Source organism: Arvicanthis niloticus, chromosome 26 (assembly GCF_011762505.2).
Source record: "Arvicanthis niloticus isolate mArvNil1 chromosome 26, mArvNil1.pat.X, whole genome shotgun sequence".
Classification (NCBI taxonomy): Eukaryota; Metazoa; Chordata; class Mammalia; order Rodentia; family Muridae; genus Arvicanthis; species Arvicanthis niloticus.
The window spans coordinates 13,005,269-13,023,743 of NC_133434.1; the positions used below are offsets into that span (position 1 = coordinate 13,005,269).

At 53.4% G+C, this 18,475-nt stretch overlaps 1 protein-coding gene across 24 annotated transcripts in view; it reads right to left on the minus strand.

Moving 5' to 3' along the window:
- Phldb1 (pleckstrin homology like domain family B member 1) overlaps positions 1 to 18,475 on the minus strand; it is a 47,662-nt gene that overhangs the window by 15,359 nt on the left and 13,828 nt on the right. For 15 of the 24 annotated variants that reach the window (XM_076924918.1, XM_076924913.1, XM_076924910.1 and 12 more), the window contains 9 exons: positions 15,611 to 15,736; positions 12,407 to 13,755; positions 8,725 to 9,006; positions 8,266 to 8,406; positions 8,041 to 8,178; positions 5,468 to 5,596; positions 4,954 to 5,109; positions 979 to 1,089; positions 723 to 812 (listed from right to left, as the gene is read on the minus strand). In XM_076924918.1, coding sequence (XP_076781033.1) covers positions 723 to 812; positions 979 to 1,089; positions 4,954 to 5,109; positions 5,468 to 5,596; positions 8,041 to 8,178; positions 8,266 to 8,406; positions 8,725 to 9,006; positions 12,407 to 13,755; positions 15,611 to 15,736 — 2,522 coding nt within the window. The remainder of the gene's footprint in view (positions 1 to 722; positions 813 to 978; positions 1,090 to 4,953; positions 5,110 to 5,467; positions 5,597 to 8,040; positions 8,179 to 8,265; positions 8,407 to 8,724; positions 9,007 to 12,406; positions 13,756 to 15,610; positions 15,737 to 18,475) is intronic. The other 9 variants (XM_076924917.1, XM_076924914.1, XM_076924912.1 and 6 more) reach the window with 1 other exon arrangement.

The following is an 18,475-nucleotide window of genomic DNA, read 5'->3' on the forward strand; positions in this document are numbered from 1 at the left end:
CAAGGCGGAACGAGTCAGCTGGGGTTACCTCTTGTGCTTTGGGACAGAGCTGAGTGGGAGCAGGAAGGGTTAGGGGAACAGAGGAGGCCCCAGCCTCGGAAGACCTTGGGGACTGGCCCAGAGCTTTGGTCTCCAGCCCTATCTCTGAGGCCTCGGAGATGAGTAGCTGAGCCTACAAGAGGAAACACGGTGAGAGGGAGTCTCACCCCTAAGGCTCAACTCAACCACCCTATCCCAGACCTAAATTGCTTGGGCAATCAGACAGAAGAAGGGGGAATAAAAGTCTGGAAACCAGGCGGTCCTGACTGGACTTCCCACACCAGATGTACAGGTCTGGGAAAGAACCACTCAATTCAAGGCCCACTTCCAAGCTGAAAGCCTAGCTTCAGACAGATGATCAGGAGCTCCAGGGAAAAAAGCCTTAGATCCTGGTATCCTAGGTAGGGTTTACCTAGCCCCGCACTTTACTAAATCCTGAGTTCTCCACTACAGGGCCCCTGGGCCTCTCAGCCACAGGGTGAGGTCCGAAAGCTAAGTAAAAGGCTGGTGGCTGTGGAGGGCTGAAGGCCAGCCTCTAAGGCCATCTGTTTCAAATCTCTCCAGTTCAGGAAGTGCCCAGGAACTTCACCAGAAACTCAACCACCCAGGAAGAAGGTGGCTCACCAAACTCTGGAGCCTCTCAGGATCCCCCCTAAGCCTGGGGGCTAACCTGGTGACATTACCTCTTTGAGGGTGGAGGTGGTCTTCGGGAAAGGCCTGCCACCCGTGAGCGAATGATATCTCCTTTCAAGCACAGTCAGCCTCTCCTTCTCCTGGAGCCCAGAATAGCAGGGGTCAGAGACATGACGAGTCAGAAACACAGGAGGGAGGAACCCTGTGAGGACCCACACCCCACTCTTGTGCTGCAATCCCACCCCAGTGTCGGGAACTCGGCTCCCCTCACCCACTCCCAGCACCTCAGGACCCAAGGCCAGCTACCTTTTGCAGTAGCTGCAGGGCGGCATTCTTTTCCCGGGCCAGACGCTCTGATTCCTGTACTGCTTGGGCCCTGATCTGCCCAGCCTGACTGTCCAGTACAGCTAGGCGCTCCTGAGGAAATGTGATGTGATCAGGCCCTGGAGGGACATAACTCAACCCACAGCCTGACTGATTCTCCTATCCAGAGACCCAGGAAGCTGTGAAGGCAACTGCCACATCTCCTGCTTGGCCTCAACTCACCCCTAAGGAGGTCAGTTCCTTCTCTTGTTTCTTCCTCCCTCCCTGAGCCAGTGACCCTTGTATTATCAGGCATGATAAAACCAATCCCCTGGTCTCTATTCCCTCACCCCACAGCCAATGGCTCCCAAAGCTGACATTAGGCCTCTGCCCATCCCCCACTGCCATCGCTGGAATCCAGGTCCTCCACTTCCTGCTTCTTTTACCGTCCCTCTCACAAGCCCTAGACCCACTCCAACATTTCTACATGGTCCGAAAATAACCTTTGAACCCTGTCTGCTTATCTGAATTTCCTAAGCATCTTGAAAAGAATTCCCTATTACTTGAGTCATTCTGTTTGCTTGATTTCGATTTTTCGGTCTTGCTATATAATCCAAACTGGCTTTAAAGTCACACTACAGTCCAGGCTGGCCTTAAGCTGACTCTGGAGTGTAGGCAAGTCTTGAACTCACGGCAATCCTCTTGCCTCAGCCTCCTGAGTTCTGAACCATCATGCCACGGTTTTCCTTCAGTTCTGAGACCAGGTCTCATGCACCCTAGGCTGGACTTGGCTCCCGGGCCCAGGTAACTCTTCTTGCCTCAATCACCAGAGAAACTGGAACATATCCTTAGAAGCCCGGTGTGGACCACAACACTGGCTGTTCAGTAACTTTAAAAATAAACCTCAACAAGCTGAGAATGAAGAGACGGCTCAGGGGGGGTTCACTGGTCGGTCTTCTGCAAGACCAGGATTCATTCCCAGCACCCCCATAGCAGCTTACAACTGCCTGTAATTCCAGTCCCAGGGGATCCAACACACACACCTGGTGTACAGACACATGGGCAGACAGAACATCTATTCAGATAAAGCAAACAAGGTAGAGCCAAGAAACCAAAACAAATTAAAAAAAAAAAATCAGCAAGGTCGGATTACCCCTCACCTCAAAATCTTTCAATGGTTCCTCACTACTCACAGGCTAGAGCACAAACTCCTCAGCCTGCTTGTTCCTTCATGCACCTAGCTCTGCCACGCTGTACTCTCAACTGTGCCACTGTAGACTTCTTAGTCTATGGCCTTGTTGGGATGAGGGCCATCCCAGTTCTTTCTGCTATTCCAAGGCCAGGCTGAATGCCACCTCCTCCCCACAGCCTTCCTGATTGCCAATCCACCTCCTTCCTTCTGCCTATGCATCCACATCCGTTTATAGCCTATAGCCGTCTACCTCGCCATACTGTGATCTGTGACCAAATCAGCCCCGCCCTCTCTGTAAAACCAGGGGCAGGACCAGTGTCATTTCTGTCTCCAGAACCCCCGACGGGAGCTTAGCACAGCACCTGGCTCAATAACCACGTGCTAAAAGAAAATGAAAATATTTCGAGAGGAAAAGATGAGAGCTAGGCAAAACATGTTGAATAATTCATCTCAGGAGGTCCTCAACCATCACTTAGGAGCAGCGCACAGGAAGGGGAGGCACAAGGAAGGGAGCTCACCTAAACCTGGGAGTCAGCACATGCAAAAAAAAAAAAAAAAAAAAAAAAAAAAAAAAAGGAAACAGCAGACAGGAATCCTCAGTCACATGCAGCCGGAGCTCGGAAGGTAGGAGGACTGGAAGTGCTGCTGAGTGTTTTATCTGCTACTTCAGCTAACCTTATGCAGCAGGTGCTTTCTGCCTGCTTTAGAGAGGAGAACACTGATGTGCTTTAGGAGCTAAGACTTACTGGGTAGTAGTGGTGAACTCAGGACTAGAACCAGACCTGTAGGACAGCTTTCTTAACCGCTCTGCCCCACAGTGGACAGACATTCCTCTAGGGAAGACAGAGAGCTTGAGGGGACTTCTGCAGGGACGAGGGCTGGACAAAGTTCACCAGGAGGGCTGGACAAAGTTCACCAGTATAGAAAAGTATGTCACAATGCGCGTGCGCGCGCACACACACACACACACACACACACACACACACACACACACACACTCCTGGCGTTATAGCCTGAGCTGGCTTCCCAACGCAACCCCAGGCTGGGCATAAAGAGAAGAGACAGAATCCCTGGACCTCCAAAGAATCAGCTGATCTGGGGCTCCTGGCTGTATCATCTCCAAGCAGAGAACAGTGAAGAAATGCCAACCCAGATGACATGTGGCATAGCAGACACACCTTGGGCTTTGAAAGCCTAGTGAAGCCTATCAGGCTTGGGTTCCCATCCTGACTCTGAAGCTTTTACGATAGAAGGTTCTGTGCAAACAGGTAGTTTCTGGGTCCTAGTCACTCACCTTTAAAACTAGGCAATACCCTAAGAAGAACACAAGGAAACTCAGGGAATGGTTCTAGTAGGGTCTGCCACATGAACCTGGGAAATGGTAGTTTTGTTTCTTTCCTGCATCTTCTATCAGGACAGTGAGTGCATTTAAAAAAATATATTTACTTACTTTATTTTACATATATTTGTGTGTGTACTATCTGTGTACCAGACATACAGCCAGAGAAGGTCAGAAAAGGTGTTGGATCCCCTAAACCTATGGTTAGAGGTGATTGTGACCCACCAAGTGGGGATGGAAATCGAATGTGGGTTCTTTGGGAAAGCCCCCGGTACTCTTAACTACTGAGCCATCTCTCCAGTCCCCAAGGGCACTTTTTTTTTTTTGGACAGAACAGCTCAGGGAGCGAAACAAGGGATCTGAATTTAGGACAACCAGCGGCTCCCTTTTACCACGGAACCCCAGGCTGACCAGCAAGTCCTCATCTCCCATTTGAACCCTTCTCACCAGAATTTGCTGTTCTTATCTTCCACATACACTTCTAGCCAGGAAACTGCACGTTACTCAGGCCTTTGAAGCGCTGCCAGCCATAGACTCTGGCATCACCTAAGCCACGTCCCCTATGCCCCCACCCCACGCTTCTCGCTAACACGAGGTCCATCCTCTGTCAAGATCTATGCCTGGCCGAGGTCCATCCTCTGTCAAGATCTATGCCTGGCCGGGGCGGTGGTGTCGCACGCCTTTAATCCCAGCACTTGGGAGGCAGAGGCAGGCGGATTTCTGAGTTCGAGGCCAGCCTGCTCTACAAAGTGAGTTCCAGGACAGCCAGGACTACACAGAGAAACCCTGTCTCGAAAAACCAAAAAAAAAAAAAAAAAAAAAAAAAAAAAAAAAAAAAAAAAAAATCTATGCCTGGTGTGACTGAGACTACAGCTTTAGCAAATCAGAGCTGACCAGGGACAATATCTTCTCTCTTTGCATATAGTCTGAGTGGGACCAAAGCAGAAACCCAGGTGGATACTCTTCCTAGCTAGGCTAGTATCCAGACCTTAGGTCTCTGTGTGCATCCCGGAACTTCCAACAGCTCTAGAAAGGGCATGGACGGGGATGGCGCTGGATGACAGAGATATAGCTCGGTAGCAGAGATGTGCTTAGCATACAGAAGGCTCTGGGCTGGATCTCCAACACATAAGACATTCAAGGGACCTCAGCTAGACTCATCCTCCACCTTCTTTTCCTAGTGTGAGCAATTCTACTTTGCCCTGAGAGATTGTGGAGAGCCGAGCCAGGGTTCAGTAATACTAACTGTCCTTGCAGAGCCCGGCTGCCATCATATGCCGTTCTGCCTTTGCATATTAATTTCACACCAGCCCTATAGTTCTCATTTTTACTGATAGTCACTAAGTAACAGGCACACAGAAAGATGTCTTTTGTGTCGTTCACAGACTGTGACTCAACCCCAGGTCACTAGCCTCCATCCTGCTAGGCAGGCGTGAGCCGAGCGCACCTTTCTCTTGCTCACGCTGCGCAGCAACTCAGCCTTGCTTCTGAGCAGCCCTTGGCCGGCCAGCTCCCGCTCCTCCTCCACGCGACTCTCCCGCTCCAGCTGCTGGAACTCCAGGTCCTCAAAGAGCTTTGTCTCCGTCTCTAGAGCGTCTGCCTCCTTCAACGACAGTGACATCGGGTTTGGGTGGCGGGATGCTCTCAAAGCCACTCTGGGCCAGGAAGGCCAGGCCACAGAGCCGTGAGTGATGGGGGGGCTTAACCCGGGGAAACTAGGGAAGGAACCGGTCCCACCGCCCAACCCCCACTATTAATTCGGCTGAGCCCTTTTCGAGGGACATTCGCCGTCTGGAGCGCTGATCCCCACCCAACCTTGCCGGTCCCCTTCTAAGTCACTGCACCGACCCTGTTTGTCCAGCAAGTACTGCAGGGGCCAGGCGGTCCTGTCCCACCGCTCTCCTATCTTCGGTCTGGGCGGTGGCCCATGGGGGCCGGGGGAGGGGGCTGGTGGAACTGACCCTTCTCAGCTGCTCCTGTAACTGTTCCCGCACTGACTCGGGGCAGTTATCGAGCTGCGTCTGGAGCTCGGCGTAGAGCGCCTGGCGGGCCTCCAGGTGCCTCCGTCCCGCGGCCAGCTCCGCCCTCTCCTGGTCGGCGGGAGGGGAGGGAGGCGGGGCACAGGGGAGAGAGAACACACACTCCTCAACTCCGGCCCGGCGCGGGGGGCAGGGGCGAGCACAGGGGTACACCGGGAGTGGGGGGCAAGCAGCGAGACGGAAGAGAACAGAAGCAGAAGTTTAAGACGGGACTCAGGCAGGGGACGGTGTGACAAAGGCATAGAGGTGTGGGGGTGGGCAGGGTGGAAATGTTGGTCCCTTTAGGAATGTTTAGGAAGGTCCTAAGAGAGGACCTTCCGCTTCCGCTCCAAACTAAAGTTTAAAGCTGATGCAACAAGACAAGTACCGAGCCTCGAGTTCTATCACTGTCTCGGGACCAAAATTTAACCCTGGGGAAAATGGGGTGGTGGTGGTGGGAAGGGTTAAATCCAGGATTTGGGAGTAAGCGAGGAGCTAAAGTTAAGAGTTACAGCGGTGCAGCAAGGGAACCCCAGCCCAACCCCCATGACCTCCCTCCCCTCCTGCCCAGGGTGGGGGCGGGGTGCCAGCAAAGCAGGCTGAACTTCAGTAGGGATGAGGGTTGCAATTAGTTCGGCCCATTGCCATGGTAACAGGAGCCCCAGGAGTGGATACAGGGAGGAGGTGGATGGCTCTGTCTGGGGCGAGATGACACCTCTGAGGGCGGAAAGGGGGACGAGGGAGGAGTTGGTGAGTCACCCCTCCGAAGGACAGGCAGAGGAGAAACTGTGATTACTGATTCCAAAGTCAGAGTGGGGCCCTGGGCTGGAAGCTGGGCGGGAAAGTCAAGAGAACCTTCCCAAAACCACCAGCAGCAGCAGCAGCAGCACCACCACTACCACGGTCACCATCCTGCCTCAAATACCTGGACCTGAGGGAAGGCAAAGTCCAGGGCTGTGAACAATCTCAGCTAAGTGAGGCAAGATGCTTGTGGAATGCCTTACCCCTAAGGAGTATATATACCCCTATGCTGCACCAGCCCAGTTCATCTGCCCATCCTGGAGGGAAGGCCTTGGTCAAGCCAGTCCTGAGGTCTAGACACTACTGCCTCTAAATTATCTGTGTTCTAGGTGGCCTCCAGAAGTAGAGGGAGGGGAAGGAACATCTGAATTCAGGGAAGCAAGAATGGGTAGCCAGCCACTCAGAAAGGCCCTGTCCAAGCCCTCCAAGACTGTGCCCACATCTGGACCTCCTTATTACTCAGCTCCCGAGGATTAGGCAGGAGAGACAAACAGCTCACTCCAACTCCAACCCCTGCCCTTCAGTAAGCGGCCAACATTCAGGAAGTAAAGCCCAGACCTTTCCAGTAGGAGGCGCTGTTTGGGCAGAACGTCGCTTTGGTCATGCACGCCTCCCTGCAAAATACACACACAGACACACACACACACACACACACACACACACACACACACATTCTTATACCCTTCCTGTCAGTGATCCACTAAGCAAAATGTAGCTGTGCCTTCCTGCCAGTTCTCTTCTGATAATGGGGACCCACACCAAGAAAAGAAGGCCTCATTAGAGGGGAGAGGTCCAGGGCACAAAGGCACCCATCGAGTTAGTAAAGCTGGCATACCTCAGCCCTGCCTGGGCGGCCTGGCAGTTAGGGGCATGCGAAGAGCCCAGGACAGTGATTAGAGGGGGCGTTAGTGCAGGCCTGGTCGGCAAGCATAGGGTTAATCTGGCACAGAATCTGGGAGTGTGGTTTTGGGGGCCAGAGCCAAAGCTCCATAAAAAAAGGGGGGGGGCAACGAATTTTTAAGATCCTCAAAGTTTTGAACAAGAGGAAGATAACTCCCCAAAAACAATCCAGAAGGAAAATTAAACTTTTTAGAAAAATACTGTCAAATCCAGAAATAGATGAACCCTGTCCACTTCAGAGCTTTTGGCACGCCGTTGGGCATCTTGGACATGGCTGGCACAACCCCTGTGGGACGGAGCAGCCCCTGAAGACTGGCACTCAATCTGAAAGGGGCAGGGGCAGGGCTGGGACCATCTGGGATGGGAGGTTGTAGATCCTGATGACAGGAAACGAAGGCCTGTGGGCCATCTCCCAAAGACCACATCCTAAGCACCCGAGGCATGCTGGAGGACGCTTCTCCTCGTGGTGGGCTCCAAACCCCAGTCATGCCTCCCGCCCCAGCAGCACCAGTCAGTCCTTCAGGCTGTGCTCACTGCCCAAGAAAGGGCGTTGGCACTTCCTAGAAGAACCACACAGGCTCCAGAATGGCAGGCACCCAGGCAACCAGAGACAGCACAGAGACCTAGACCCCAAACACCAGCCCAGCCCCTGGCAGTACCATCCAAGCTTGTATCTTCCACAGAGAACAAGGCCCCCTGACCCTAGAGGGCTACAGAGACCACTTGGTATGCAGGATGGATGCTGAAGGCTGTACATCCCCAGGGAAGGCGTATCTCTTTCTCTTCTGGGCCACTGGTAGTCAGGTATGGGTTACCTTGTCCCTCTCCTTCTGGATGCCTGTCTCCAAGGCCACCAACTTCTCCTGCAGCTGGTCCACGGCCCTTTGCTCCTTCTGCAGCAGTGCTCGCTCTGCCTCCCTCTCCCCCTGCAGCAGAGCTCTCTCCATTTCAGCCTAGACAAAGACATCAGGGTCCTCATCAAGGCGGGGAACTAAGGGTGGGGCCCCATCCCAGGGCGGCACTTCTCCCAGCCGGGTCACCTCTCGGGCTGCTTCCTGCAGCTGCTGTTCCAGTTCCTTCACTCGGACCTTCAGCTGCTCCACACGCCCGAGAACCTGAGCCCGCTCTTCTTCCACAGCCAGCACCTCTCCTTGGAGCTTCGCGCTGGGAGCATCTTCATGCTGAAGGGGAGGAAAGCATCATGGGAGAAGTCTAGAACCTTCCGGGGTCACACGCTCCTCAAAGCACTGGGAAGGGGGAACTAAAACAAGAGGCCACTTTCCTCCCAGTCAGGGAGCTCAGCTATAGGGAAAGGATTTACCACAGTGCCAGGGTTGGGTGGGGCCCAGAGGAAAAACAGGTCATAAAACGCATTTATAGCTTGGGAAAGTTACGGTCACCTCCTTTCCCTCCTTACACCCACAGTTCTTCACTTCTGGTCTCACCCAAGCCTTGATCCCTTCACTACCACCACACTGGCCCCACCCCGGGCCCCTTACCTCCTGCTGGGTGCTCTCTGTGCTGCTACACTCTTCTTTGAGGTTCTCTTCATCAGAGCGCTCCATGCTCTCCCACAGGCGCTGGGAGGCACCTCCAGACTCCTCGCCGCTCCTCCCAGAGACCACGATGGCTCCTGCCAAGCCTCTTGAGGGCCTTCTGCCTGCCAATGCCAGCGCTGCCGTGGCCTCTCCAATACTGGGCAGTTCCCCAGCCTCAGGTCCCCCGTCAGCTCGGCTGTACTCGGCACACAGGTTCAGGATGGTCTCCAGGCGCTGGCGCTCCTAGGGACAATGGACAGAGCAGAATGTGAGGACCAGAAATCTGAGACCCAGCGTGGCTCGAGCCAGGGTGTGTTGAACCCTAGAAACTCTGGGCTCAGCATCACAAGGATGACCTCAACTTTAAGAACTGTAGGAGACCAGGTGGTGGTCCACAGCACTTTGGAGGCAGAGTGGCAGATCTCAGAATCTGAGGCCAGCCTGGTCTACAGAGTGAGACTCAGGCCATCCAGCCAAAGACTATAGTGAGAACCTGTCTTAAAAGAAAAGTCTATGGGAGGCCGAGGGGAAAGAGGGTTCCTCAAAAGTAGGCAAGAGATGTGGCCATGTGTCACCTGTCCATTTGCTGGCCCCTCCCATCTCACTGTTTACTCTCCCTTAGATGAAGCTTCTTCATAGTCACACAGAGACATCTAAACACACACGGGAATATACAGGGTAAGCAGCCTCAAGACCAGAATGAAGCCAGGCGGTGGTGCTACTGTACACCTTTAATCCCTGGAGACAGAGGTAGGGGGATTTCTGTGAGTTCGAGGCCAGCCTGGTCTACAGAGAGAGTTCTAGGACAGCCAAGGCTACACAGCAAAGACAAAAAGACCATAATGAGACCCAGAGCCGTCGAATGCTCGCATTGACACAGGTACGTATATATATACAGGTTTGGGCACACTAATACATTAGTTCTGTCACACACAGATATTCCATGTGCCCTGGGAGGTACATCAGCATTAACAGGTAGACACACACTAAGACACCAGCCCAGACATGCGCACACACAGAGAGCGATAAACACAGTCTACACGGTCTACATACAGCTGGGTGGCCATCTGCAGACAGCCAGGGCTAGGAAGTAGAGCACGGGCCACAGGACCTGATGACAGTCCAGACACAGAGAGAGAAGGCAGAGAGGACACTGTCTTTCCAGCCCTACCTCTGCTCCAAGTCACTCGGGCTGCTATCCCTTTGCTCCTTAAGACAAGGTAAGCTGGCCGGGTGTGATCGAGGACTCTATGGCTGCCACTCTCTTCTCCCATTATAAATTCCAATGCAGACATGGTCACCTCTCAGGATGCCTAGGACTCCAGCAGTCATGTTCCTGGTCCCTAGCCTACTCATCCATTTGTAACATCCGAGCCCTGGCTTTTAAGCCCAGAGCTAAGTTACAGTGTTCCCTGGGGTCTCTGATCCCAAATATCATCACCTATCTTTCGGCCTTACCTTCCCATCCCACAACAACTTACCAGCTTCCTTCCTGCTGCTTGCCCGGTGGTTCTGTGGCAAAAAATCCAGGAACCAAGCCTCAGCACCCAGGAGGTTGGGCCAATGCCTCACCCCCCGCCCTAGGACCCAGATAAGCAGCCTGGCTAAGGTGGGAGGGGCAGGGTGCGGGCGGCCTCTGACTTAAAGTGGCAGGTGGGGCAGGTTGGGGCTGGCGGTGAGGTGTGTACCTGTGTGTGGTGGTGATGGGGGTGGGGAGGCTGGGCCCAGCACTTGACTATGCACTCTCCTCAGCCCTCCTGGGATGAGAATCAGGGGTCACCAAAGCACAACAATGACCAGAAGGTGTAACAAAGACAAACCAGGAGTCCTGACTCCCACAAGTATACCATCCCATCCCATCCCCTCACCCCACTCTGACTAGTCTCTTCCCAGATTCTTCAAACATCCTCCTCAAACCAATTCCAGGGTACCTGTGTCTCAAAATACCCTGGGCTTCTGCTCTTGAGGAGAGGAGGGGGAAATCCATGTTCTCGTGTGTGGGCTTTGAGTATGTACACAGTGGCCAATACCCCTGGAGCTCCCTATGCTATTTGGGGGAATCCCAGCCCCCTCTCCCAGCTCAGATGCCATCTCTAGAACAGCTGCCCAGAACCACACCCAGACTCGGCAGCACCCACATTTATGCATGCAGACACATACAATCACGAAGGCAGACCAGGGGGGCTGCCCCTGCCTTTCCCTCTTTCTTAGCACCACACTCTTAGAGGACCCGTCTGAGCCAGAGTAATTGATTCATGCCCATTTGTAGATGCCAAAGAGAAGCAAGAAAGGGGGACCAGAGTTTTCCTAAAGCGTAAGTCTGAAGTAAAGGTGCTTGCTTACGTACAAGCTTGATGACCTGAGTCTGATCCCTGAAACCCATGCAGAAGAAAAAGAATGACTCCACAAAAATTGTCCCCTGGTCTCCACACACTCACTGTGGCATAGGTCTCCATCAACACACACACACACACACACACACCGCACAGACACACATATACAACACACACACCACAAACACACACACACCACAGACACACATATACAACACACACACAACACACAGACACAACACACACAGACACAACACAAATACACAGACACACACAACACAAATACACACAGACACACACAACAAATACACACACAACACACACAGACACACACAACACAAATACACACAACACACACACACACACACTCAATAAATAAAAGCTCTAAAAGAAGGGCTCCCCCCAACCCCAGCCCAGGCATTATGTCGTATGTATAGGAGGCAATCAGAAAGATCATGAACTCAAGCTCAACCTGGGCCACACAGCAAGCTCGCAGCCACACGGTTACACAACCAAAAAAAGGAGGAGCAGGAGAGAGAAATAATTCTAGGACTGGAGATGTAGCTTGATGCTGGAGTGCTGTCCTGACATGCCAAAGGTCCTAGGTTCAAAGCCTGGTACCATACAAAAATGGCCAAATACATTCATGTTCCTGTCTGGGCTTCGGCCTCAAAACTTGATTTTCAAATTTCAGGATGCAAGACTTCACTGTAAATGTGGTGTGTTTTCCTGAAACACTGCGCTTGGGGCAAACACAATGAACCTAACTCACACAAATGATCTGCCGTAGAATAAATGCAAAATTAGCAAGAATTTAAAACCAAGACTTAGGGGTTTGGAAGATGGCTCGGCTGGCAAAGGTCTCCAGGACCTGAGTTTGGTCCTCCAGTAATTCTAGCACTGGGGAAGGCAGAGACAGAAGATCCCTGTGCTTCTTGTACAGCCAGTTCAGCTAAATTAGTATGTCTCAGGTTCAGCGAGAGACTGTCTCAAAAAACGAAACGAAAGAGCAACTGAGGAAGCCACTCTCCACCCATCTCTGGCCAACACACCGACACACACCTGCACATGCATGCACACACACATACAAAAACTAAAAAAAAAAAAAAAAAAAAGAAAGCCATAGCGATTTCAAAGATGGCTCCTCTTCAGGGCACCAGGATCATGAGATACAGGTCACTTAACCTGATGGTTCATCCTGAGTCAGGCCAGGCCCTGTACATGGCCCCTCCTGTTCTGCCAGCTGGCCAGCCCACACCCTGGCAGAGGCGCTGCCTTGGGCAGCGGCAGGCTCCCTGGCATTGGCTCACCAGCCTCTCCATCTCCTGCTCCCTGAGCCGCTCTTGGCGCTGCCGACGATGGTACTCCAGGAGATCCTCTTCGTTGTCGCTGATCTCGGTGATGCTATTTTTCCTCTCCCGTGGGATGGGCACCCGCAAGTCCCCACTGGAAAGCTTTCTCTGAGCACGGGGGCTCTGACGAGGTGAAGCCCCAGTAAGAGAGCCCAGACTGTAGGCTGGGCTCAGCCTGCCACTGAAGCTGCCCTTGCGAGGTGCCAGGGACTCCCCAAGTGTGGGCGAGGGACTCCGAGTCCTGCGGCCCCGTGCTCCTACAGTCAGGGAGAAGTCCTCAGGTGAAGTTCCATGGGCTGCCCAGCGCCGGGGCCGGGGGCTCTCGGCCACTTCCCTGCTGAGCTTAGGATCTGGGGCAGTCCGGGCTGGCAGTGGGGACAGAGCCCTTCGAGACAGAGATGGACTCAGTGGGGGCAGTTCCCGCATACTATCCAGGCCCCGCCGGCCCAGGCGGGGACTCTCAGGTGGCTGGAGGGTACGAGTTGCTGACCCATCTGAAAATGTTCTGCCCACCAACTGTCGAGAGGGGCTGGTTGTTAGTACTCGCTCTGTGCCTGGGGGCTCACGGAAAGGACTGGGAGGGCGGTCGTGGAGTGTGCCGATCTTGTTTCGGGGAGCAGGCACTGGAGACTGGAACTTGGGGCTGCCAGGAATACTGGTGGGTTGGCTTCGAGCACCGGAAGATGGATGTTCACTCAGGCTGATAGCCACCACAGGCAACTGCCCACCTAGCCGGGGGCTCTCAGTGGTTCTGCGGGCCTCAGCCAAGACTGTGGCTGCAGGACTGTCAGTCAAAAGACCTCGGAGACCGGGGCTGGGAGGCCTCTCATGACCCCCTTTTCTGGCAAGCCGGGGACTTTCAGAGGAGCGGGAACCACTTGGGCGAGACTGTGGAGGTTGCAGAGCCAAATGGTAGCTGGAGGAACGGGCAGGCACCAGTGGGGGCACAGAAGGTCCTGGCTCCTGCCCACTTGGTGAGTGGCTGGCACAGCTTCCGCTGCTAGCTGGTGAGGAAAGTGGAGAGAAGGCTGGAGAGGTGTTCTCATAGCTGGAGCCCACAGACATGGCACCGGGGCTGGTTGGAGGGGACAACAGGTAGCGCCCGCCATTAGCCATTGGCGACAACGGGGATGTGGCTGCAGGCTTCTTGCCTGCAGCTCCAGGGTCCTCAAGCACCAGCGAGTCCATGATTTCCTGCAGGTCCTTTTCAATAGAGCTCACCAGGGAACTGTGGCTGGCACAGGCTGAAGGTGCCCGGGTTGGAGGCTGTGCTGTGTGGTTCCCATTGACCAGGCTCTCTGATTCAGCTGAGGGGAAATGCAAAGAGGCCTTAAGCTCCGGTTTTTGGCTCTAGGGAGCCACATACATGCACAAGCAAGAAAGTACCATCCAACCTTATCCCAGGGCAGTGGGGCCATGAGGGCTCTGGAGAAGGGGCAGGAGAGCTGAGTTCTGGTACCAACCCACTAGGCCACTGACCTGTTCTGCAGCTGTAGCCAAACACTCTTGCCCTAGGTTCCCCTCCTATAAAGGGAAATGATAGGCAAGGCCTTCCTGCCTCTAACTCTGAATGACTCAAGACAGAGTCAGCAACAGTACCAGGTATTTACTACTTCTTCTTCTTCTTCTTCTTCTTCTTCTTTTTTTTTTTTAATATTTATTTATTTATGTACATGAGTACACCATTGCTTTCTTTAGACACACCAAAAGAGGGCATCGGACTCCATTACAGATGGTTATGAGCCACCATGTGGTTGCTGGGAATTGAACTCAGGACCTCTGGAAGAGCAGTCGGTGCTCTTAACCGATGAGCCATCTCTCCAGCCCCAGGTAGTTACTTCTAGTTATTTCTAACTCGTTCCAACAATACCATCCTCCTTGCTTTGGTTTTTCCCAACTTTGAGTGCCTCTCTTTTTAGGAAGAGCAAGTAGGCACACTACAAAAGAGATGTGGACCTACTGTGGAGCTGGCCAGAAGTTCCAAGACTTCTCAGTCTAAGAGGACACCGGAGCCTTTCAATGTAACAGTCAGAGGCTGGGGTGGGGGCGGGGCTCCAAGGTTGCATGAGTAGTGGATGAAGTAACATCTTATCCAATCCAACACAGGAGAAGGATCTGCTAATGGGGTGTGCCTGGAAGCCTGGCTGAGGAGCCGAGGTGCAGTTCAGTGTCTCCAATTATTTCATTAAGTCACACCAGCAAGATCTGGCCCTAGCCGTTGTCAACCATCCAGGAGTCTAGAATCCTCAGAAACAATATCCAAATGGCTAAAGGAGTGACATGACCCAGACTGGGTTGGGGGCCAAGGGATTCCCCAGGGGACTGGAAGTCACAGGTATGGGGTGTGAAAGAAAGAATGGGTTTGGAAGGCTGTGTTTGGGTCCTAGTCAGAGGGGGCCCCCATGTGTTTCCAGTAACCACTTGCCTTTCTTGAAGTCACCAGACTACGTAGGTCACTAATAACCACCCCATCAAGTGAACATGACATACATGCTCACCAGTCATAGAACCAGCGTTGGCCCTGTAGTCCCACCTCCATCTGAACGACATTGCAGAGGGGCCTGGCACACACAACTAGCTAGCTTCTCCATCTGCACCCCGCCCCCTCGGCAGCCTGCTGAGGGGCCTGTGTTGATTCCTAGAACAATCACCAATTCTCTCCGAGGGATCAATAATTCACACACAGGCTGCAGCTGGCTGCAGCTGCTCTCTGAGTCATTGGGTCAGCATGGCATGGCCTGAGGGGTGAGAAGTGCCTCTGGATGCGATCACCAGAAAGTGGGGCACCCCCCCCCCCCAAGCTACCAAGGTTCATCATAATACTCAGACCCCCTCAAGTGAGGCACTCCTGAGATGACACGGGTCCCATACAATGAGTGCCATCTTCCACGGCAGCGGGGGTGGGGGGGGGTTCCAGGCTAACAGAACCTTGTATGTACCCTCAAGGCACATGACTTCCCAGTTTGAGCCAAGCAGCAAGGCATTGGATCTTTTCCAGTGGCCCTATGGCCTAGCATTTTCTACCAGCCCATGGCAGGTGGCAGTGAGCCCAGACCATCAGTATTGTCCTGCCCTGACACTCTGAGAGTGGTTGCAAGAGGGCAAGGACACATGTCCAAGGGGTGCCACTTACCCAGCCACCTGCCCCAGCTGGCTACTTACCAGAGCCAGGGTTATAGGTGGACCCTGGGGCCCGGGCCCCCGCTGGAATCATACTCTTCATCCACTTGGCTTCAGCTGGGTGGTTAAAACGCAGGAAGGTGGATTGACCCAGACATAACATGCAGCCTGCAGAGAAAGCACTCACTTAGAAAGTGCAGGCAGGGATGAAGCCACCCCAGCCACATTACAAGTGTGCTTACCCTCAGCTCCCAAGAGCCATCCCTGCCTGTTCTCAAGGTGTCCATACAAGGCTTACCTGGCCTCCCTCTCTTTGCAATGGAGTCCTGACACAGTGGGTTCCACGGCACAAGTCAGAATAGGAAAGATCACTGGCAGGTAGGTTCCCCAAATTGGAGTCCTACCCACTAGCTATGAAATCTTCAGGTGACGCCACTACATCTCCAAGCTAGTTCTTTCACAGAAACGGGACACTTGATGCTACTAGATCTCCCAGGTTTAATAAGACTGTATTTGTGAATATATTCCAGAAGTGGGAAAAATTCTTCAGAAAATAAGAATGCTCCGGGGCTAAAGAGATGGCTAGTGGGTAAGAGGACTTGCTGTTCTTGTAGGAGACTGGAACTTGGTTCCCAGGACCTACAAGGCGGCTCAAAACCATCTGTACCTCCAGTTCCGAAGGCTGTGATGCCTTCTAATTCCTGAATGCACAGGTACACATGTGGTACCCTTACATACAGGTAAAACACTCAAACGAAAGACAGACAAGCAAACAAAAAAGGAAAAATGAAGCCGGGCAGTGGTGGTGCATGCCTTTAATCCCAGCACTTGGGAGGCAGAGGCAGGCGTATTTCTGAGACTGGTCTACAGAGCGAGTTCCAGGACAGCCAGGGCTACACAGAGAAACCCTGTCTCGAAAAACAAAAAAAAACTAAACAAACCAGGAAAAATGAACATCCAGCACCAATGTGTATCAGTGATTCACCGAAATGCCTCTTGGGTAAAAGTGCTAGTTTTAGAGGCAGCATCTTCCAGAGTCACACACACACACACAAACCGGTAAGATACCGGACAAGTAAAACCCCACAGACCAGTCAGGTGCACGGGTGTGGCTCTGCATCTACTCAGATCCCCTCCTATGGTCTGACTTCAGGAGGGCTACCACTCTCCCCGAGCATCTAGGGGGCAAGCTCTTCTCTTTTTCAGGCAAAGCATCCCCTGACTATATCTCGGTCTCCCACAGACTCTAGCTGGTTCTCCGCCACTGGGCCGGCTTCAGCCAAGCACATTCCCAGGCAAGACATACAAGCCCAGTCCTGCCCAAGACGTACGAGTGCATAGAAAGAGGTGGGTATGTGGGAGCCAGAAAATATAGCCAGGGGCTTGGGAGTGTGCAGAGCAGCAGGTGTGCCCACGGGCGCCTAAGCCTGGCTGGCAGAATTCCTTCTCCTGGCCATGCCAGGTGTGCCAGACTCCTGCAGAAGATGCTATACTGAAAGAAGCCAAAGTCCTAGGGCTCTCCAATTTGTCCACACTCCCCAGCCCCGACCTCTTGGCTACCCAATGCGGTGCTACGTGGTGCCCCATGCTTCACGCCAGTCTGGGATAAGACTGGCAAGGAAGTCTACATTCCAGGACGTTGAGGCAGTTTCAGCTCAGGGAGGCTGCAAGGGCAAGGGGCATCCCAGGCCAAGGGGGTACACTTTGACAGGACCCTACTGAGCTCAGAGGTCTGATCCTGGGACCCTGGACTCTGAGAGGTTGACACTCTAAGAAGCCCACCCATAGCAGAGAACTAGAGCGGACAAAGCCACCCACTACTTTGGCACACCCACAGGCCCTCCCAGGCAGACGGCACCAACAGTTCTAAAGGCTGATGGGTAGTTGAGAGAACAGGGAAAGCCTGCCCTGCCAAGCCACCAATCAGAGGAGCTAATCCCATAGTAATCATAACTGGGATAAATAATAGTCACCCAAGCCATCCACCTAATTACAACCACAGCTGTTTCAGAGAAAGCCAGTCACCCCCTCCCCTTTCAGACAAATATTTAACAGTCTAATTAATGATGAATTTGAAGGGTCTAGACAGATTCACTCAACTCCAGGGTGAGAGGGAGCAAGGGCTGTGGCTCTCCCTGTGAAGTCTGGACGGCAGGTGGGGAGGCTGGGTGGGTTCCATCCAAGCAGTGCCACCCAAGGAGGCTCTGGGTATGTAGGGACCCTCTTCCCTGGCACCTACAGCCTGGATACACTGCCCTTCCCCCCCTTCACACCCAGGGGGTGTGGCCATGTTGCTCTGGGCTATAAATAGTGGTGCCAGGCACTGGCGCTGTATTAATAGAGTGGGCAGGAGGGCAGCGGAACAGAGGACAGACCAGCTCTGGCCCAAATTAACTTACTATTTGTATTCGAGGGCCCCAGGCATTGCTCCAACTCTGGCACCTACTGCCCCCCAGAGACCTGGCCAGCCCGTCTATGTTAGGAAGCCCCCACTCTGCTCACTCAGACCCCACAGAATCCCTGGACACTCTGGCCAGCCAGCCAGACCCACAGTCCCCACCTTGTCCTCTCTGCCCAGAAGGACTCAGGGTCCAGCTGTGTACAGGTGGGTGGAGGAACTGTACATCTGGAGGGAAAACACTAGGCAAAGGGGAGGGTGGATCCTGTTTGTGTGAGATGCAGAAGGGAAACACCCCACGCAGACTCACACACAGACACTCAGAAACCGTACAGGCTCCCGGCCATATGGGCAGACACGCTGCACACTCACGGCGACAGTCACTGACCTGCTGGCCACACAAATAGAATGGACTGGCCGAAGGGAAGCTGGGTGAGGGGAGGAGGAGAGAAAGAATCTTAGCTCTTCTCATCAGAGACTCCTGGTGATAGCACAGGCTCCCTCAACCT